Source organism: Anthonomus grandis, chromosome 7 (assembly GCF_022605725.1).
Source record: "Anthonomus grandis grandis chromosome 7, icAntGran1.3, whole genome shotgun sequence".
Classification (NCBI taxonomy): Eukaryota; Metazoa; Arthropoda; class Insecta; order Coleoptera; family Curculionidae; genus Anthonomus; species Anthonomus grandis.
Genome location: NC_065552.1, coordinates 12,709,035 through 12,732,479, shown reverse-complemented (window position 1 = coordinate 12,732,479; position 23,445 = coordinate 12,709,035). Strand labels below are relative to the sequence as shown.

The 23,445-nt window shown below is 32.6% G+C and overlaps 1 protein-coding gene across 2 annotated transcripts; it reads left to right on the top strand.

Annotated features, from left to right (window-relative positions):
• The first annotated feature begins 5,449 nt into the window (after nt 1-5,449).
• On the top strand, nt 5,450-23,414 carry LOC126738938 (tRNA 2'-phosphotransferase 1). Of its 2 annotated transcripts, none has more exons than XM_050444435.1 (3): nt 5,450-5,605; nt 5,778-6,029; nt 23,032-23,414. In XM_050444435.1, the coding sequence occupies exons 1-3, from the start codon at nt 5,603-5,605 to the stop codon at nt 23,380-23,382; spliced, it is 606 nt and encodes a 201-aa protein (XP_050300392.1). In that variant the 5' UTR covers nt 5,450-5,602; the 3' UTR covers nt 23,383-23,414. The 2 variants fall into 2 exon arrangements, with proteins under 2 accessions (XP_050300392.1, XP_050300391.1); XM_050444434.1 differs by having other exon boundaries at nt 5,531-5,695.
• The last annotated feature ends 31 nt before the right edge of the window (nt 23,415-23,445 follow it).

Here is a 23,445-nt window from a genome sequence, read left to right as displayed (position 1 = left end):
TTGAAAATGTGTAAACTTGACAACAGAGAATCGATAAATATGTTTGTAAACAAAACACCCCTATTGCTCCAGTGCACATGTTGAACTCAAAGTTATTGCTTACTGATTCTAGTCTTTCAATGTTCTAAGGAGGCCTCCTTTGAATCTCCGTTAATATTTCTTATATGTCTCCACAGTATACGATTATGTTCTCTGTTTTATTGTAATGGTTTAAGATTTTGAGATAAAAAATATTTATGTTTTTTAAAGAGAACACTCTGTGTATTTTTAAATAGAAGCTTTATTTTTTCCTTTTCAAAGATTTGCACCTATTTTCAACAATTACTAATTAAGAGACAATTTTCGTAAAATAATTACCTATTGTTTTAATAGTTAGCCGTGGCCATGCATCTCTATTAAAACATGCTGTATTATCGTCTAGTAGTCGCCGAATAATGGTAGCAATATATCTTTGTGTACCATCTTGTTCAAAATATATATTGTTTAAATTTGCCAAAGGAATATTTTCTAAAAGCTCGGAAATGAATTGTTGTAGTATGTTTAAATACCGGACTACTGTTAGCATCCCGTCAAATATTCTGAAAGCTCTTAACCCACCCAAAATGAGACATGCAATGCTAAATCCGAACCATCTCTACAGGTTGACGTTCAAGAGTAATATTAAAGATTCCATCTAATGAAAAATAGGCTTTATCACCTATTTTATAAAACAGCCAATGTTAGTGTTCAATTGTGTTTGGGCAATACACCAATTACGAAAAACTAAGCGACGCTTAGCGTTTTCAGGTTGAAACTGTTGAACAATTTCGTTCAAGTAAAGATGAAATTTGTGTATTTTTATGATCAAGTGGCCCTTGCTTTTTTTCACCTTGACTTCAGGCTCAATGACTCTACAAGGTGTAGATGGATTTGCAGGTACGCATGCCAAAATATTAATTTTATCCAACTGATTCTCTTTTTGATCGTTTTTTAGACTTTTTCTTTGAGTTTTACAAGCCTGTCGGGAAAACGTTATCTTCTCTCGGGATAACTACAAGAGGTACAACCCGTTAATAAGTAGGGTAAAAAAATAAAGGTATCTATTAAAATACAAGTCATCGCCCAGAGGGAATTTCGGTTACATCTTATGGAGCAAACTAGCATATCATATTTTTTTAAATTTTCGTAATTTTTCTGTGCTGCCATTTTGATTCTGAATAAATCTGCGTAACTAGAAACACGCAACTTTTTTTACAGTTGATAGTTTTTAATTATCTGTTATTCTGTCTCAGATGCACCACCTTGCTATTAAAATTAAAATAATAGATAATCATTTTACAAAAAATTCTCTGTTATTTAGTAATTTTTAAAAATAAGTCCATAGTGTTATATAATTTTAAAATGGAAAAAGAAAGCAGATTTTTCTATTTTAAAATATACAGGGTGTTAAATTAAAAAAAAAAACATTATTTTGTATCTTAAAATCCTAAATAATCATAATTAAACAGATAACAAGTAATTCTATAGTAAGGCTGGTCGCACACGGTACTAATATTTATTTATTTATTTATTATTATTCGGGATTAACCCTATTACAAAAAATAATAATACAACATAATAATTCATTTAACCCAACCACAATAAAATATATTAAATTCTTAATAGTTATATATATATACATATATATATATTGACAGAATTAACAATCATATTAATCATTTAATTGTTATTAACACTGATTTGTCTCTGATAACTTAACTACAACCCATAACTGAATATAAAAAAGAACACTGGCTAAAAGCTAACATCACAAATATTAAAAATTAAAACACATTTCATAATCAAGAATAAAAAATTGAAAAAAAAAATTAAAGTAAAGATTTATATAATTTCTCTAATTTGATGCCTAAACTAAGACAAGGTAATGCCCAAAATATCCACTTCACCTGAGTCCTCTCAACTGGAGAGTGAGATGCGTAATTAGTACCACGAAAACGCAGGGAAAACAAACGATTATGTCTTAGCTTCTTGTTGGCACATTAAAGAAAATTATGTTCTGAAGTTCAGGGTAATTTATATGACCATTTAACAGCTTGAATATAAAATTGAGATCTGAATGTAAACGTCTTTGTTTTAAAGTTTTTAGATTTAGCATCTCCAACGCACGGTCATATATGTCGGAGAGTCACTTTCATTATTTTCGGTGGACATGTTCATTATAAGTAAGTAAAACTCATAATTCGTGAAAACACACACTTGATTGCTATATTGACAAATAAACACGAATTACACACAATAACACTAAATAAACGAGTAAACTAACGTTTATAACTAAATAAAATAATACAAGTACCGTCGCGAATAAAACAAAAGAAGTAGTGATCCGAAGCCGGTCTATCTATCATCAGTTCTCTCAAAAGACTGCCTTTTCTTTTTCTTGATGCTTCTTCAAGCATTCATTCCCGGCTTCGTTTCACTCTCTCGATATCTCTTAAAAGATATTGAGTCACGTCCTTTATTTTATTTCTAAATTAATTATTCTGAACCCGTTCCAAGGCTAAAAAGCTGTCCATGTAAAATGGTGACCTATGGTTTGGTCACCATTTTACATGGACAGTAAGACCCATAAGTAAGCAGAGAAACTACAAGTGAGATATAAACTCTTTTACAGGTTTCCAATGAGAAATCCCTACACTTGCGAACCACAAAGCCAAGAACCCTGGATGACTTTAAGATTATGTTATTAGTGTGTGTATTAAAGGTTAGTTGTTCATCAAACCATATCCCAAGGTCCTTTATTGTGCAGCAGTACTGAATATTACGGCCAGCAATACTATAAGATAAATCATTCTTCTTATTTCCTTTGTAAAAATTCCTAACATTACACTTGCTAGTGTTTTCGTACTGTTTGTACTGTTTTGGTACGAAGTTTGCAAATACCTACACCCTCGAACGATCCCAACCTATCAAGTATTATGTGCGCAAACTAAGTCCGAATTAGTCGTACGTCTAGGTCCGATATCCGCAGACAATCAAAACTTGTTGATATATTATGAGAATATGATATTTGTAGACACAACATCATCATGTGACCAGACCAGTTCTGCGATTACTCTAGTTTTTACATCTCATAAAACTGGCGGTCTTCCAGTAGCTTGTGCTATACACACCGAGCAAAATGAGTCCAACTACACGCTAGTTTTTGCCGCTATTAAAGAAGCGATAGAAAATAACGAGATGAATAAACAATTCGATCCTGATATTATTATGACGAACGATTCTACGGCAGAACGGAATACTTTAAAAACAATTTTTCCAAATTCTCGATTACTATTATGTGCATTCCATGTTTGCCAAGAATTTTGGCGTTGGTTTTGTGTTACAGATCATAAAGTTGACATAATAAAAAGACACTCAATTATGATGCGATTTCGTAATATCCTTTTTACAACTCATACAGAGGAAGCAACCAAATTGTATGATAATTTAACAGGTGACGAGTATGTTAAGAAAATGCCAGCTCTGCTAAATCAATTAAACAATTTATGGAATCGGCGGGTTGAATGGTGCGTCGCTTATAGACAGGACTTTCTAACTCGGAGAAATAATACTAACAATATAACAGAAGCTTCTATACGCATTCTCAAAGACATTATACTCCAGCGCTGTAAAGCATTTAATGCCTGCGCATTAGTAGATTTCATAACTTCTATTTTTGAAAATTATTTCCAACGGCGCATCATCTCTTACGCAAACACGAAAAAGACAAAGGATTCCATATAATGCAATGTTTTTAAATACTGCAAAAAATATTGAAAATATTGCTAGAGTTAACGATTATGAGTATAGTGTGGAATCGGCGACAATTCCAAATACTTTTTATATGCAAGTGTTTGCGATTTTGAGGCTGGAAAATGTGGCAAATTCTGCAAGCACCTATGTGATTTTTGAGCAAAAATTTGGTCTTATATTCCCAAATTCCCCTCGGCTATCGGTTAATGACAGAATATTACTGGCAAAAATTGCGACGGGAGATGACATAAATAAAAATTTCTACATGAAAATGACCCTAAATAAAACACCAAATAATCATTTAGACATTACTCAGTGCCCTTTATCTCGTACCCAAGAGGCAATGCAGTATGAGGGCAATTCTGCATCTTGCATGGCACAAGTTGCTGTAGAATTTCCACAGCAATATAGGAATGTACTTGCAGAGTTTAAAACAAAAATAGACCGTTTCGCACCGTAGTTTGAAGCAAATCCAACTATCCACATCTAAAAGCCCTAACAAAATTTACAAGTATGATAAAAAAAAATTAATACTACTTCAGAGCAAGGACAACAATTTATTTTTTCCAACAGATGATACCAAAACGTATACCAAGGAAAATTAAAGTTCAAAGCACAGCACTGAGTCGACGAAAAGATAGAGGAATAAGAAAGACTAAGTCCAGAATTCAAGCTAGACGGCCTTCCAATGCAGAACGAACCAGCACGAGTCGAAAAAGAAAGTATAACATAGGAAAGAACATTAAAATAAATGTCCAAAACGCTCGCTAAATTAATTAAATTTAAAATTTTTTGTTGTTTTTTTTTTAAATGCCTTCATTCACAAAAGCTTTTTATATTATTTCTTGTTTTATTTAAGTTGAGTCTAAAGTCTATAAAAACTAAATTTCCCACTTTTTCATTTTCTGTTTGCCCCAAAATAATTCTCTGTACTAACTATAACTATAATTCCCTGTTTGGGTATACATTCTAGTACTGCAAAACACAATTTCCCATATTAAACCATACCCTATAAAAATGTTGTAGTAGGGTATATATTAAATGGGGTATATATTAATTTTTATAAGGTATATACAAATTTTTATTATATACCTTAACCCAGTGTTACTCAAACTTTTTTTCGTGACGGAACCCTTTTAAAAAACTAACTAATTTTTTTACGGAACGGAACCCTTAAGTCTAAACTAAAAGCAAAAGCAGTTATATGTGAATTGTTTATTAATAATCATACAAAAAAAGATAGATACAGGTCCACTTTAATACATGCTTTCATTTATTATGACTGCTCGCGGAGCCCTACCGGAAGTTTCGCGGAGTACCGGGGCTCGGCGGTGCACACTTTAAGTAACTCTGCCTTAATCTAACACCACAGTGCGTTGTATACGGGTATAGATTCAAAATACGCGACGACGTCTCCGCAGTCTCCAAATTAGAAGAGACTTATCTTGAAGCTTCATTACGCTACAAATTCCTAAGACAAAGAAAAAAAAGGATTTAATGAACACAATGTCACCGAAACACTTCTATTCTTATTTTCCCTTATGTTATTTCACGGAGAAAAACGTATTCGTGTGCGCAAATATGTGCGCGCTTAATTCGTACGACTACTAAAAGTAGCATCGTACATTTACGTACGATACAAATTCGTATCCAATGTGCGACCGGCCTAATGTGAAAACCCCAAGGCTAGATAACAACCGAGATAATCTACAGTGTCCGAATTGGGGCCCCCTATACTGTCATTTGCTGGACATTGTCAACTGACTGTTCCATGTTCAATATTCTTTGTTTGTTTGTTTGTTTCTTCTAAAGTTTTTTCTTCTAAAATTATATGGTATTTATAATTTTTTCCGTAACATTTTCTTGTTTTTATTCGTTTGTAATATTATTGCGGAAATTGTAAGAGAAACTGTTTCTTATGTCTGTAAGATGTTTCTTTAATTAGTTCTATTTTTACTACTACTGATGTTATTGTGACCCAATTTTTGTTATATTATTAATTTTAGAGCAACACAGATTTAAGACTAAGCAAAACTCTCAGTTATGTCTTGAGGCACAAAGCTACAGATGAAGGATTGAATATAGACAAAAAAGGTTATGTAAAACTTTCTGAATTGTTGCAGAATCATTTATTCAGAAACAAATACACAGTTGAAGATATAAAAAGGGTTGTTGTAGATAATGATAAACAAAGATTTAACTTAAAGGACTGTAATGGAGAACTAGCAATATGTGCAACTCAAGGACATTCAATATCTGTAAGTAGTAATCCCGGGCTAACTAGTATTTTGTTTAGGTTATAGTTGACTTTAGTTTTTTCTTATTTTTAATATTCTTAACTATGTTACCAAGTTTATACTAGCAGCTTTAAGTTGTTTAGTGAAAATCGGTTTAACATAATTCACATGTATAAACGCCTGTAAACCTCTTTAGTGATCATAAACTGGTTTAACTTAATTCAATTGAAATGGAATGTGGAAATTCAACTGAATGAAAGTGGATGAATGGGTTTCAAAATCCACTTTAAACTACCATGTCATGTAGCATTTAAGCACCTGTCACCACTCAATTGATTACTGGGAGTTACTGGAGTACTACCAACAGAAATGTCCAAATTCTTTAACCTTCCGGTACTAACGAGGACTTATGTGATATAAATACTAACGTCGGACTCACACTCCGCATATCTGTTGTTCAGTGAAAAATTATCAAAAATTGTGTATAACTATATTAGTCTTGGTGGAAATATATAAACATATCAAATATAAATATATTTACACATTTTGAAGGTAAATTATTGAAATCCAAAAGCCCAGAAAATCTTTAATAAAAAATAACAATTTTTAAATTGTAAGAATCACAGAATCGAGACATATCATTATCAAAAACAAAAACAGAACTTCTAACAAACTTTCAACATAAACAAAAGATGATTACATTTCAAAAAACAAAAATAAAACTTTTAACCTAAACTGACTAAACTAATATCATCAATCTTCGTCACTTTCATCAGCCATACAGTCACTACACATGTAGTTGGCATGTTCCAAACAAATAGGTTTGTTACAGTATGCACAGCTAAATCTCATTTTTCTTTCTATCACAATAAAAGCAGCGTCGTTTTATGTTTGATTTCTCTAAGGCGAAGTGTAATGTGGTATCCGATTATTAGTAGCTCTTCGTCGTATATTTCCGTCTAGTAACTGCATACCAAGATTCTCCAGAAATATTCTTCGAAGTGTATCATCCACATATTTTGAATTGCTCTTGAAAATAACGAAGGAGTTTATTCGAGCTATAGTCAAAGTCAAAAATAGCTTTATTGTTACATAACATCATCTGTTGTTAACAAAGCATTATATAAAATCTTAAAGATAGTTGACAACATAATCTTTTACAAAAATATAAAAATTTTAACAATTCTTACATACATAGAATATAGAACACACCCAAAGAAAGGGTAGTAAGAATTCACATTACACTGCACAAAACTCTTCATTGTCAAAAAATTGTATTTAAAAACTCATCTACAGAATAAAATGCTTTAGCAAGCAAGAGTTTCTTTATATTTTTCCTAAAACGTTTTTCACAATTTATTAGCCTTATATAAAGGGGTAGGTGGTTAAAAAGCCTTCTGCCCCCATACACAAAAGAGGACTTAATCTGCTCACTTTTTGGGATAGGCAGAGGTAAAGAGAAGGTTGTTCGGAGATTGTAACCCGAGGAGGGGGGCCAAGCTGATGGCGATATTTTTTGTGGATAAGACAAACAGTCTCTAAAATAAAAAGGCATGGCAATGTCAGGACAGAGTGTCTTAAAAATAATGGCCTACAGGGGCTACGAAAGGGAGCTGCACACATATAGCATATGGCTCTTTTTTGCAAAATAAATAGAGAGCTGAACAAATACTGAGAGCACACACCCAAAAAAAACACAATACCGTATCTCAGATAAGACTCAATAAGAGCATGGTAGGCAATTTTGGCCACATCAAGTCCCAGAGAATGTGTTATTACTCTAATAGCATAACAGTTGGATGATTACTTCCCTAATAAAGAGGAGATATGATTTTCAAATTTTAGTTGCTTATCAATCGTCAGGCCCAAAAATTTGCATGTTTCAGAAGGACTTATTGTTTCATTTTGCAAAGTGACAGTTCCAAGGTTACATTTAAAAGTTAAAATATTAGTTTTAGAAATATTAAAAGTTATTCTATTAGATTCACACCATGACTTTACAAGAATTAAATCTTCATCAACGATATTCCTTAATCTCTTGGTGTCAGTGTCATGCCAAAGTAATGTTGTATCATCTGCAAAGATAGTAAATTTGCCCATAATTGGAATTTGAGAGATATCATTGACATATAGCAGGAACAATATTGGTCCAAGAACAGAACCCTGGGGTACACCAGCGTCCATATCCAGACGGGATGACATATCATTGTCAAAGAAAACCCTTTGTGTTCTTCCAGATAGGTAAGAATGAAACCACTCGAGAGCAACTCCTCGGAATCCATAGGTTTCTAGCTTCTGTAGCAGTATTCTGTGACTTACACAGTCAAACGCCTTAGATAAGTCACAGAACACCGCTGCCGCACTCTTCCCAGCGTTCAACCCCATGTACAGACTCTCCAAAAAATTGAAAATAGCATCAGATGTACCCAGTTTCGGAATCCAAATTGCTGATGGTTAAGAACATTATGCCGTTTCAGAAATTCCATCATCCTAGTTTTTACCAATCTTTCTACAAGCTTGCCAAGCGTGGGAAGCAGGGCTATGGGTCTGAAATTTGATGGGTCATCATAGTTTCCACCGTTAAATAATGGTATAATCAAGGCATCCTTGAGTAAATGTGGAAAGGACCCACTTGAAAGTGAAACATTTAACACCTCAGCCAAAGAATTAAGGGTTGGTAGCGGTAGCGCTGTTAGGACCTTTAGTGACAGCCCATCCCATCCAGAGGAGTTCTTATTTTTCATTGAGGATAGAGCTTCCATTATTTCACTAGAATCTGTTGGTCTAAAGAAAAATGTTTCAGGCATCTTAATGTTGTGTAAGTATGAGCGCGGATCTCTAACAGACTGAGGCAATAATATTGATAGACCCAAAGCAACACCCAGGAAAAAATGATTGAGTGTTTCGGCCGACACCGTGCTATTAGAAACAGAAGGGTTCCCACGTTCGCCTCGTAAGTCATTAACAATTTTCCAAGACTCTCTAGACTTATTTCTTGATTGGTTTATTTTACTTGAGTAGTATAAGTTTTTTGCCAATTTCACTGTATCGCGGTAAATTTTGCGATATCTATTAAAGTAGGATATGAATTTGGAGTTGTCCAGGGCAAACTTTCGTATGGAGTGCAAACACCGAAGATTTTTACCAGAAATACCAGGCTATACCAGGGTCTTCTCCTTTTTTCCCTAATTGTCACCATGGGGAAAGTTGACTCAAAAACATCCACTAAAGTTGAATGGAAACTCTCAAAAGGATCAGCGTTGTTAAGTATGATACCATTCCAGTCTATTGAATTACAACATTCTTTAAACTTACAGAAATTTTTTCTAGTGAACAACCTTCCGCACTTTTTTTTTCTTGAGGTACACTTTTTTTCACTTAGAAGAAAGGAACATAATACGGCCTCATGATCAGACAACCCGGCATTTACAATTCTACATGCAACTTGCGTTTCACAGAGAGTAGAGCAAACATAATCTAAAAGTGATGTTGAATTAGCAGTGATGCGAGTAGGTTGGTCAACATGCAAACTTAAATTAAAAGATTTCAGCACTCTACGTATCGACAAATGATTGTTAGAGTTATTGCAGTCTAAAAAATTTACATTAATGTCACCTGTCAATATTAGTGATGCATTTACCGATATTTGGCTTAAAATGTTATATAATTTATCAATAAAACTACTAAAATTACTCGAGGGTGACCTGTAAAGGCCTAAAATGTACAAATTTAATTCTTTAGAATAAACAATGCAAAATTCAAAAGTTTTTTCTTCCAGGAGATACTCGAACTTGGTTATATCAATAAAGTTATATCTTTCTAAAAACTTATTCTCTATTAATATCAAAGTTCCACCATGATTATACTGAGTACGGGAATAGATGGATGCGAGAGCATAACTTTCTATAAAAAAAGGTTCACCCTGTTTGAGTCAATGTTCAGTCAAAACAACAATGACAGGTTTATCTTCATATGCTAAAAATAAAGAGAGTTCATCAGATTTATTTCTGACTGACTGAATATTTAAAAGGGCTAAAGCAAAATGGACTCCGACCGACTTTGGCCTAAAAAAGTTTTGTTGTGTTCCAGAGGTCCACTATTCCATGTTATATCCATACAAGGTATAGCTTTTGATACTATTTTTAAGGCAGAGTGAGTGGCAGATATATATAATGATAAAATATCACAAAGTGATTTCGGTGATAGCCGATGTGATGGCCCTTCAAAAGCATTAGTGATAACTCTCACAGATAGGTTTTTATTTCTTATGAATGAATTGATGTATTTAAGAGTCTTAAAGTAGAAGCGACTGTGACTGAAATTATACGTAATACACAAGATAAGATTAGCACTCTTTCCTATAAACAACAGATTATTTATACTAGACAGTGTGACCTGCGTAAAACTTAAGACATACAACTACATTATCTTTACTATTATAATTAATGACATCGCCAAAAAGGTCCTTACTTAGTCTGTGAAAAGGGGCGCCAGTCATTACTTTTCCTGAGATATCATAGCAAGCACCTGACAATTCCCTGAGAATAGATGATAGACGTCTGGCACTAGAGTCTCCATAAATAAAAAACTCTGGATTTCTCAGGTAAAGAGAGGCGTGTTTTATTTGTATAGGAGTAGCTATGTTTATATGAAGATGGTTCTTTTGACTTGACAGAATTATTTGTTGGTTCCACCATATACATAGAGTTGGTATGTGGTTCAACGTCATCAGAGTCTTGGATTACCATTGGAGTCTTTGAGGTTTTAAAAGACAGTAAATCATTTCTAAGGGAAGCTATTTCACAAGAGTAAGAGTGATTTTCAGCCTCAAGAAGTCTAATAGAAGTGATCATATTTCTGCTAAGAGCATGTGTTTCCTCCAGGTCTTTTTGAAGTTGATTTATTTTTTCCTTCTGTTCTGAAATGAGCTTGTCAAAATCCTTCTCAGTCTGGGACATCCTGTCGATATCAAATCTCAACTTTAAAACTTCTTCTCTCTTGCAGTTTAATTCCACAACCATTTTTCTTTCCATGTCCAATATGTCTTCCTCAAATTCTTGAGTTTTTTTGCGCTGCTTTTTAAGTTTGTTATATTAAGGTGCATAAAAAATATAACCATTGGCCAGCGACGAGTAGCTCTGGCACAATCATAGGCCGCACACATCTTGTCCACTGTATTAACCCCACCTTTAGTTTGATTGTAATCAACTATTATTTGTGGTTTTCCAGTTTCTTGGTCTATTTTGTCTTCATTATGGTGCATAGTTGACAACATAAGCACATTTTTATTTTTTGATTGGGAATATACGATACTATGGTTGCTTTGTCTTAAAATGCAAACATGCTTGTCTGGTTGGGTCTTTTAGCAGGTTGGACAAACTCAAGTGGAAGTTCTCTTTTATTCTTTCTAATAGTACCAAGAATCGTGAGTTTATGATTTGTTGAAAGGGCGTTAGCAACAGCCATGCTGGTAAAGAAATTGTCCATGGTAATGTTTCTGCTGCTTCCTGAGATGGGGTGACAAAGACGGGAAACATTATCAGTTTTAACTTTATAAGGTCCAATTGGTTGTTGCCCAACATAAATTTCCATGTTCGCAGTGTAAAACAATTTTGCGTCCACTAAAGAATATATTTTGATACCATATCGGTTAGGTTTATTGGGCATATATACTCGAAACCTGCATCTCCCTTGGAATGCCACCAACATTTCACCCACTGTTGTGAGCTCAGAAACACAAAAATATTTAGACAAATTAGAATTGAATGAATCAAAGATCTCCCGGATCGGTGCTAATTTGTCATATTTTTGTCTCTCTATTCTAGTATTTTTATTATCAAAACGAATATACTGCAACAAAAATCTGAATCTTTCCCGAGACATTGTCAAACGAAATATTTCCATGGATGTTCCATTTGTTCTAAATAAGTCGAAGGCATTTACCCGACTATTTTTTGACATCGAACATATATAAAGCAATCCTATAAGCGCTTTCAGCTCAATAATGTCTGTGGGCCTTGCTGATCGGTTGTGTGGATTTAAATTGCACATTCCAATGTACTTAGATATTTGTATTATCAACAATGACTTGCAACATTTCATTTGTGAAAAATAGACTCCAGATCTCTGCGGCAAATTTTAACTCTTTTGAATTTCCCTTTACCCCAGGGAGAAACTTGATATTATTTAGGGCGCTTGTCCGTACCTGAGAATTTTCTGGATGCTTTCTCCACTTGGTTTGGCCATCTTTTCCAATGTAATATGCAGCTTTTTCGTGCGCCACTTCTTCCATTATTTCATCTGGAAAATCCAAGATGTTGTTTGGGTCATCAATATCTTGCTCATCATCCGTGTTATGATCTTGAGTCTCTTCATCATCATCCTGCAAACTCGAGTCGTCATCAAATGGCTCCTCATCAGTCGCAACCTCATCGAAGAGTTGGCCAAGATATTGTTGTTCCCTTTCGTAATTCATATTAACCACTGTAATCGAATATTTAGGTTTATTAATTTTCAAAAAGCAGAAATTAATTAAAAATTGTTTCCTTAAAAAATTAGCTTAAACACTAACGTGCGGAGTGAGAGTCCGCATAAGAGCCTAACTCCAACACGAAGCACCCTACTCTGTTTACCACTTAACACTAAATTGGAGCCCCCAATCGCAACAGGTACTGAGCGGTACAGCCGCCTACTCGGAATTCTTCGGAAATGCGGACTCGCAGTCCGCACGTTAGTACCGGAAGGTTAAAAAAAATAAATAAACAGATAATTTAAGGTAAGACTTTAATTTTTTGCCAAATCATTTTGTTATCATTTGTTAAGCTAGTCTACTTTTCAAAAAAAAATGGAAGTTTTTTTTTTACTTAAAATAGAATGCAAAAAAAAAGAAAAAAATTATAATGTGTACACTGTAAACTTGTTTCTGAAAATGTGTTGTAAGGATCCAATGTCCATTTTATTTTTTTAACAATTAAGTAATTTGTAGTTTTTAGAGAAATCTTTTAATTTTAATAAAATTAAGCATAAAAAATGTGATTATAATAAGAATGATGTAAAAATCACAAATAAGACAAAATTGCTTATACATACAACACCAGGCTTAGTAGGAATGTAATTACAGACATTCGCAGACTCTCTCGAACTAGACAAGGCTTAGACTACTATTGTGTTCAGTTCTTTATTATTCCACTACCTATAAGAAATCTTAAAGCCTAGATATTTTTTAAGAAAATTAAATTATATTTTGTGCTTTTCATTCTTTTGATGACAACTTATTCTTGTTGCATTGAATTACTTTTTGTTGGGTGATCAGAGTGTCATTGACAGGGCAACTACACTGTCAGACAAAAGTAAAGAAACTTTTTAAAATTCCTTATATTGTAAAAACCTTCAGTATTTAAATTACTATTTTCTAAAAATATTGTTGATCTTAACAACTGCATTTTTTCCATCACATTTGATATTCCTTTTATCCATTAACCAGCAGGAAGCACCCGACATAACTTTGAGAAAAAATATTTGCATTGGACAACCAACGACGGGAAAAACTTCTTTTTATTGATGCAAGTAAATTTAATTTATTTAGGTCTTGTGGATACATTGCATAGAACGCACAAGATCTGATCCAAAGTATACAAACACTACTAAAGGATGGTGTGGATCGTACATGATATGGGCTTGTGTTTTCTGGTATGGTATAGGACCATTATATGTTATTGTGGGTATTATGGATCGATTTTTTGTGTATTTAGATAGTCTAAAAAATACAATGCTAGCATTTGCTGAAGATAATTTACCATTGACTTGGATATTTCAGCAGGATAATGACCCTAAACATAAATCAAATATAATTTAAGAATGGTTTTTATTACAAAAGATTAGGGTTATGGACTTCTTGCTTGCACAAAGTCCCAATCTTCACCCTATTGAAAACCTCTGGAAGGAACTAGCTCGGCATATAAGACAACATCAGATCAGCATTAAAATGATCTAAGAAAAGTTTTGCAAGACTCTACCCACTATTCATTTTATTAGTTTGAAAATAAGTATTATGTTTAAATATTTAGTAAAAAAAATTGGTTCGTTTTTTTAATTTAAATAAAATCTTTGGTTTTGTCATATAATTTATTACTTTACCGAAATAAAATCTTTAAAAATATTAATGATTTTCAGTATGTATAGAATTGCATTACTCTCAGCATACTCAAATAAAACATAATTTAACAGTTTCTCTACTTTTGTCCGGTAGTGTATTCCAAATTTACTTTTTTATGTGTGTTTCTCTACATATTGTATAACAGTAGATATTAATAGGTTCAAAAGCAAGTTAAAACCCTTTTTATTAACTAAGGTATATTATAGGCTTAATGAATTTTTTAGCTATAACTTTTGACCTGTTCTCTAACATTATTTTCATATTTTGTATTACCTTTTGTTTTGATCTATTATTGTTTAATTTATTGCCTCTAACTTCTGTGTTTGGCAGCAGTTTTACTTATTTATAACTATTTTTAAAAACTATAGAAATATGTATTGGTTCTTCTATGAATTTGTAATTTTTAGTTTTTACAATGCTAGTACACAAGATAAGTTGTACTACCTAATATATTAATACTAAATATATTAATATATAATAGTCCATTTTCATTCTATAATGTCTTACATCTTCTTGTCCAAGTCTTACATTATTCAAATTTAAATCATTTATTAATGTTAAAACCACAGAAGTGTATACTATATTATGTCACAATATTGCCAAAAACACTAGTTTTATTGCCCAATATCTAAAATAAAAAATTGATATAAAGTACATATTAAGTTAAAAAAATAATACATAATAAAATAAGCTGAAATACTTAATTATAGACAGACACACACACACACACACATTTTTATATATAGGCACTGGGCACATGGAGAGCATAAGCTCCCATTCCACAAGTTATGAGGCTATAAAGGTAGGAATTTTAGTCCTGAGGATTGTATTCAAATAGTGAAACCTGTTCGCTATTATAATGTGATAACCTTCTGCTTTTATTTTGGCAAGATCAAGCCTGTTGTTGTTTGTTGGTTGCCTAGACATTTTATTTAATTCTAGTATTTTTGTTAATTTAGTTTTATTTTGAATATTGTTAATTTTGGTTTGTTTTTCATATTGTGTGAATTGTAATCATGGATCAAGTGGTCTACTGAAGATGCTGATTTACTGCAAACATTGCAAGATTGTTCTTTGATACTCCAATATGCTTTTATAATAATGATCCAGCCGAAGAAAACAGCCTTATTGGGATTTATGTTCTTTTGTAAGGGATATTGACTTTATTACAGTACGCTAACAGGCTTCTTCTTCAAAAGAAGCAATTCTTTTACATTCAATTAACCCTTTTTTAATGTAGGCATGGGCTTCTGAAGCTTGCACCAAAAATGCTGCATTGTTGGCAGGTCGTTTAAGAAAAAATGGAATTCAGCAATATGGCTATTTTAGGCAGGACCATTTCTGAAGTAATCTGTGCGCTGGCCAAACAAATGCGTGCTCTCAGAAATGGTGCCTGACGGTGCTAAAATTTACTGTTCTTTTTTTAACTCCTTAACCCTGGAAATGTTTATTCTGCATTAATACAAACATAACATAGAAAAAAAACTGCACAGCAGCCAAAATAATAAAAAAGCATCAATGGTGTAGAAATATTTTTATGTATTTATTTCTGGTGCAGTGGGACTAGTTTCACACTACAAACTGCCAACATGGCCACTATAACAGGAACTCTTTTTGTGGATTCACCCAAATAAGATCCCTGAATTATATGCAGGAAAGTTATAAAGTAGGTATTATTCAATTTTTGTTGGTATAGTATAAATTTTATTAAAGCTTTTAACAAAAAAATCAACAAAACATTGTAACTAAATAACGCCAAAAAAACTTACAAACCAACCCAACCTAATTTAAAAAGTAAGACTTATCTAAATAAAAAACTTAACGTCCTCACTAAAATTCAGCTTTTTTGGCATTGAAATTCGCAAATTCTTTAACCAAATATTCTAATCTAAGACATCACAAATATCTTATCATTAAATATTATTTTTACTATAAAAATTGGAGGCAAATTGGTAAGCATTTCTTGATTCATTGTAGCTGTAACTATTTTTATATGAGTTTTAATTGTCTAGCCTCTGCTAATATTATTAAAATGTTAGTCACTCCTAAACCTTACAATTCTTACAATTCTGGATTTAAGCTGATTTAAATTTTCCATGGAAACTAGAAAATTAATATTTATGTTCTTGATGTAAATATTGTAAGCATTTCGCTTACAATATTTACATTAGATAAAAGTTCAAACCATATGATAATTGCCGACAGAAATTGTCGTATTTTATTGGAGATGCCTGTTGCTTGATGACGAGTTTTAATATCAAATATCAGTAATCTCTTTAAGAGCGTTATTTACACTTCTATCTTCATTTTATAATGTACAGCTTTTACAGCCACTGCTTAGTAGTATCAGAAAAAAATTAAATACTTTTTGAATTGTTGAAAAAATGTCAACTGCTTCAAATGAAACCTCATATGTATCGTTTACAGTTAAGGATACGCAATCCACAAAGAAACAAAAAAAGCTTTAGTATTAATCTCAATCAGATGTTTTTGTAAGCTGTTGTTTTTCCTTCATATTTCCATCGTTATCGTACCCTTGACCCCGAATATTTAAAATTTCTGAAAGAATTTTGATTAAGAAAATGGACGATAAATGAAAAAAGACCTGACGTGGTAGTATCCTCCAAATTATCCCTTCTAGTATGCCTCGCGTTCATTTAATTTTTTGGTTTAATATTTGCTGATGATCTGCATCGACAGTTCTACCGTTTTATAAAGCGGTTTTAAATTCTACAAAGGTTTTATGACTTCTTATACAGGGGCTTACTTTTTAAATAAGTAATTACAACCTGCTACTTAAAATATTTTTTTATTCAATTTGCCCCTGTTATTTATTACAAGCATATTAACTTTTCTGTTCAGAAACTAATAAGAAAATTTTCACAAAATAAATAATCTCATACTTTTATTGAATACTATAACATTTCAATTACTTATTTGCCTTATTCGCGAATGCCTCAACATATTCGTTAATAATACAGTATAAGCTTTCTATTTAAGATTAGTATATGGTCCTCAAAGCCTAATTCTTGATTAATCAGAATATCTAGAAACTTATTTATTTCAACCTACTAAACAGGGTTACCATTTAAGAGCACTGATTGTAAGCTATGTCATGCCTAAATGCAACAATAAATGTTTTGCTTTGATTGTAACAAAAATAAATGCAAACAGAACGAGGTCAATTAGGCATTAATATATTAGAAAAGTCTTTTAAAACTGATCCTTGGGACTGGTAGTTTTTGCACAAACGCAACAAACATCTGTAAATAGGTTATGGGTTTATTGAACATTTTTTTGGACATGGCAAGATTTCAAATGAAACATTAACAGCAAGTCATTAACCTATTATTGGTACAGTGGCTAACGGGGGAAATACCATGATTCTAGAATCTGGATGAATTTTACATTTGATGCTCCTCTGAAAGAAGTAATTGAAGCGTCAACAAATTAACCAATTAATTCTGATAGGAATAATTAGTGTGCTAAGGCTGAGCATGTACCATCCACTAAAAGTGGCAAAAGAATTAAAAAAAAAAAGAGTTAGGGTCCAAATATCCGTTGATTTGTAGCTTAATTACTTAAGCTATATATATAATTCAAATGATTCAGTATTCAAATGAGCGATGTTGTTGTTCTTTTCTCTAATACAGTTTCTTTACATTCATTTTACGTTGAATAGCAACTCACTATAGAGTATTTTAAAGGGGAACGAAGTAGTGTTGTTTTGTGCTTGTCAAAATAAGTGACAAATTTTCATAGTACATAGTAACGAACAGTTGAAAAACGCCACACTATTATTCATATAATTGAAACTACCATGCTATTATTATTATTATTTCTTCATAATATAGGTATGTACTACATATAAGTTATTGACCTAGTTCATTTTATCTTCTCAAAATTAATAAAAACTCATACCACAGCTTACAACAATAAAAAAATATTAACAAGTTGAGAAAAAGTAAAAAGCAATTGAGTAAAGTGTAGTTAAACACGATAATTAAAAAAAAAATAACAGAAATAAGCACTAAAAATAATTTAATGTTTAAAATCAATCGAAAGTTGTACGCGGATTGCAAAAATCGTAGATTCCAGAAAATAGTACTACTACTACTTCTTGAGTTATGCCGGAATTACGTTGGTTGGAACGAAACGTAAGATCTTGTACGTAACATAATGATTGGTGAACCTGATTTACGATAAACTGAAGCTTCGCAGTTTCTCAGAAATTAAAAGAATACCAATTACATCCATGGATCCTTATGACATTTAAAACAATATTTACACCGTACCTCTTAGTTTTAATCCTATCTGATTCGAAGTTATTTGTTTAAGTACGGTGTTTTTGAATTTGACTTCGTTAATGACGCCTAAAGTGTTCTCCAAAAAATATGCTACGTAGGTACAAAGTAACGTTAAACAAACTGATTACCGCCGCAGTGCCCTGCGTTTTGCTGCTTCTCAGCGATCAATGGCTGAGTTGACTAGCACCATACTTCGACGTAATGGGACGTGAAAAGCTGGAGCTAGACAAGCTTTTACGTTACGTTCTGCGTGATGGGCTGATCTCAACTGAATGTACGTAAAACGCAATGGCGGCTCCTTCTTAGGGTCAATTGGTCAATGACCCCCCTAAGATAATCTCATAAAAATACCAATTTTATTAAAAATATCTTTTATCTTAAACTTAACTGTGAATTATAAAATTCTCTAAGCAGTCTGCATTGGCAAAACAAATAATAAATATATTACTAACGTCGCGCCTCGCGCTCATCACACAAGCCCGTGGCTGGGCCGTATTTTAAATTGTCCCTATACAGTTCTTAAGGCTTATGGAGAAATGCATGTAAAATAGAACAAAGAGGGCAGATTCGCATTTCGTGAGTGGGAGTGAGAGTTACCTTTCAGTTCTATATCGCTAACGTAGTCGACGGCCCGACTGGATGAATGTTTTGTTTTAGTTAGTTACTGTATTTTAAACAAACTAATCGTATGTGTAAAATTTTGCGGAGTTTCGAAATTGCATTGCGCGGTCATGACGAAAGTAGCTCCAATAATCCTGGAATTTTTCTGGGCCTTATCGATTTTGTTTCTGAACTGGGTTTAATGTTTAAAGAACATATTGAAAAAAGTACAGTATTTAAAGGAACATCAAGAACAATTCAAAACGATATTGTAGAATCAATGTTAGCCATTGTACATACTCATATAATTAGGGAGATTGGCCAGACAAATTTTGTGGCAATTCAAGTAGATGAGACCACAGACAGCTCCAATAAAACGCAGATGATTGTCTGGTATTGTACATGAAAGATTTTGAAAATTTGTTAACCCTCCAGGTACCACAACACAACATTTAACTAATGTAATATTGGAAGAACTTCAATTATTAAAAATTAATGAAGCACCTGAAAAATTGATTCCCCAAACTTACGATGGTGCATCAGTCATGAGCGGTAAACTGGGAGAAGTACAAAAAGCGGCGAGTCAACATAAACCGATAAAAATATTTTTCGCAAATTTACACGCATTTTCGTCCTTTCTCGGCCTATCTCCAAAACGTACGATGGTTCTGGATAGATTGGTTAAAGTAAGGCTACCTAAAGCTGCACCCACTCGATGGGCTTTCAATACAAAATGTGTTGAAATTGTATACACTTATAAAGATGATTTAAAATCTTGCTTAGAGGAAATTATTGATGAGGAGCAAGATGGTCTCAATATAAATCAAGCAACTGGTTTAAAAAGACATTTGGAAGATGAGCTTTTTTTATTTTGGTTAAATTTTTCCATAAAATAATGCCCCATGTTAATATATTGTTTAAACAATTGCAAATGGGAGATATTGATGTCATATCTGTCAAAAATTATATACTGTCTTTTAATAACAATATCCAAATAATGGAATCAGAAGAACCAAGCACATCAACAGCAAAAAAAAGAAAAAGTACTACAGCTACAGAGAATCCAAAGCGACGAACTGCACGGGAAATTTGTGATATTATTATATCTGAAATAAATCACAGGTTTGGTTTCAATGATCATCTCATGTGTCTCACAGTTATTCTACATAGAGAAATTTGAAGCATACACTATCAACTTTTCGCAAAATATTTTAAATATGGTGAAGGCTCATAATCCCAAAGTAAATATTTCCAAACTAAAATCGGAACTTGAAGTCAGTCATATATTGTCGTGAGGATTTTCGCAATAGTACCGGTGCAGTAGCCATACTTCAGCGTTTTATTAACATGAATTTGTCTGAAACATTTCCTGAAGCAGTGAAATTATTAATTATTTTGTGCACACTCGTGAAAAGTGAGAGATGTTTTTCTACTTTAAAAAGAGTAAAAACATTTCTGCGTAATACGATGGGACAATCTAGACTTAGTGCCTTGTCTATGTTGAGCATCGAGAAAACGCTTGTCAAAAGCATTCCAAATTTCAATGAGAAGGTCACAGACTATTTTGCAGAACTAAAGGATAGGAGAATTGACTTAAAATATTAAAATATTTAAGATAAGTTTCATTTTAATAAATTTACAATTTATTATATAAATATTCCTATGCTATAAATATGCTAAAAGATCTTTCAAATACTTTAAAAAATTAATAGTTTGATTTTTTTTTATTAGAGTAAATTATAAGTTTTCAAACCAAAATGACCCCCCTGAAGATTGACCTACGAGCCGCCACTGGTAAAACGTATCTCCAAACTCCGCCTGAATCCAAATTGGTACGTAATTACGGATACGTGAGACTGTCAAGCCTATCCGTGACTTTTAGTCCATCCACTAGAGGTATGCGTATCCGTAAAATGACGTTATATTTTTACTCGTGTTTTTGGTGTTGACCTCCTGCAAGTGCTTCAACTTATTTTGATGCTTTAATTGTAAAGAGGTTCTCGGATCCCATAGAGGTTTTCTGGCATAAATGATTAAAATCAAATTTTTGGCTTAAATCTTTACCATCGCCTATTAATAGTATTAATACTACAAAATAAATAAACAAATAAAACAAAGAGAAACTGTAACTAATAAAAGCTATAACATAAACTAGATTGACACAAAAAAAAACTGACAAAAAGATAAAATAATAACAATTTATATTATATATACATGCTAAAAGTTAAAATATTGTCCTCCTAATAATTTTGTGACTGACTGACTATTAATAAAAAAACCACAATCGCTACATTTAAAATATGTGGAACCCGGGGTCGAACCCAAATTCGACATTCTAAAGAAAATGATACAAAATAACTAATAAAAAAATCAACAAAAAATGATTTCGTTATAACTCAAAAATAACAATAAAAAACAAATAACACAAAGGACTGAACGGACGCAAGAAACGGTATGAAGTTCGAATTAACCAACTTCTATCCGTGTTTTCCTTCACGTAGGACGTGAAACCTTTCAGGACTCTCATTGGCTGATAGAAATCACGGTTCTTTACGTTCAGTTTTTTTAGGTTTCGTTCCGACCATTGGAATTCCGGCATAACCCATGCACGTAATAGTTCGTGTACGGGACCGTACGAAAGTGATTTAAAAATAGGGTTTATGCGAATTTCGCCATAATTCGTGTACGAAAGACATTCGAACTTAAAAAGCAGAGGACATTAGATAGATTTTTAGGACTTTTAAAACGTGTAATTCGACAAATTGGTTTAGTTAAGATACACCCACACCTGCCAGAATTTAAATAAATGAGCTATTTTATATTTTCTTTGTATATACAGGGTGTTACAAAATTCGGTGCAAATATTTTAAGAGCGTTTTGTTGCAGTTAAAATACGACTTTTTTCCTATAAACATATGTCCTAAAATGCACCGCCTCAGAGCTACAGGCTGCGCAGATTGCTTAAGGAAATCGATTATTTGGAACACTGATTACAGTTATACGTCAAATCATTTAGAAATTTGCAAGTCCTAATTGTTTTGAGTTCTCTTGACATTTTCTGTCCCAAAAATGATGTAAACCCAATTTTTAGAGAGGATTCAGGGGGGCTCCCCTTTTGATGGCCCATATCTTATGTTTCCAATAAAAAATTTGAAAATGTAGAACACCATCTAAAATTATCGTTTTTTTGCATTTCTGGATAAAATTAATTTGATTTGAAAAAAATAAAGTAGTCATAGCCCAATCGGGTTTAATAATGGTCGCCTTTCGTTTATCAGCGATTTTCTCGAAAACGCTTAATTATATCGAAAAAATGCAAGAGACAAAAATTTTGTATTTTTTCATGGCTACTAGATGATGTTGCTAGTTTCTTATAGGAAACATAAGATACGGGCCATCAGAAGGGTAAGCTCCCCTAAAATTGAATTTATACCATTTTTGGGACGGAAAAATAAAAAGAGCACCCAGAAAAATGGGACATGCAAATTTTTAGAAGAATTGATGCATAATTGTAGTTACGGTTCCAAATAATCGATTTTCTTCAAGGAATTTGCGCAGGCTGTAGCTATGAAGAGGTGCATTTTACCTCTTAAAATATTTGCACCGAATTTTGTAACACTCTGTATATTTATGCCAAAACATTTTATTGCTATCATGAAGCCGTAAACCAAATGTGAAGACACCAAGAATTACACCAGAAAATTTTTTTTCTCTTGGACCCGTGAAAATCGCACATATCCATTTTCTTCCCTATGGTTTCTGAATAATTGAAAAAATATTTAAATTATCCAAACTTCTACACTAACAAAGTTTATGTAGAAACTTAAAAATATGACATATTAGTTTTGTGATTGCGACTCCAATAAATAATTTAAATAATAATGGATATATTAATTTGGCAATATTTTTATATAGACATAGAATTTTCAGCTACACATTCACCATAATTTAAAATTTCTAGGCAGTAAGCATCGAATGTTTCACCCCAATCAAGACAAATCAACCCTTTGACATAATTCATGGAACGTACTTCAAAAACTGGCTAAATATTAAAGAAAAGGGCCTAAGTCGTATGTCCAGAAATCATATTCATTTTGCTAAAGGCTTGCCAGGAGATCCAGCGGTGAATAGCGGCATTAGGAGAAACGCACAAGTATTCATTTATGTAAATTTGGACCTCGCTCTTGCTGAAGGGATAAAGTTTTATGAATCTTTGAACGCTGTAATTTTAAGTCCTGGTGATGAAAATGGCATCATCCTGCCTAAATATTTTTTGAAAGTGACAACTAACACTCATCAAAAGTTAATGTAAAATGTTTAATTTTAGATCTGACAATCTTTAATTCCATCAACAACTATTAATGATATTTAAAAA

Excerpts from the sequence above, each read along its gene's own strand:
- LOC126738938 (XM_050444434.1), top strand. Across the intron at positions 6,030-23,031 it reads CTCAAGGACATTCAATATCT|GCAGTAAGCATCGAATGTTT; the intron begins GTAAGTAGTAAT and ends TAAAATTTCTAG.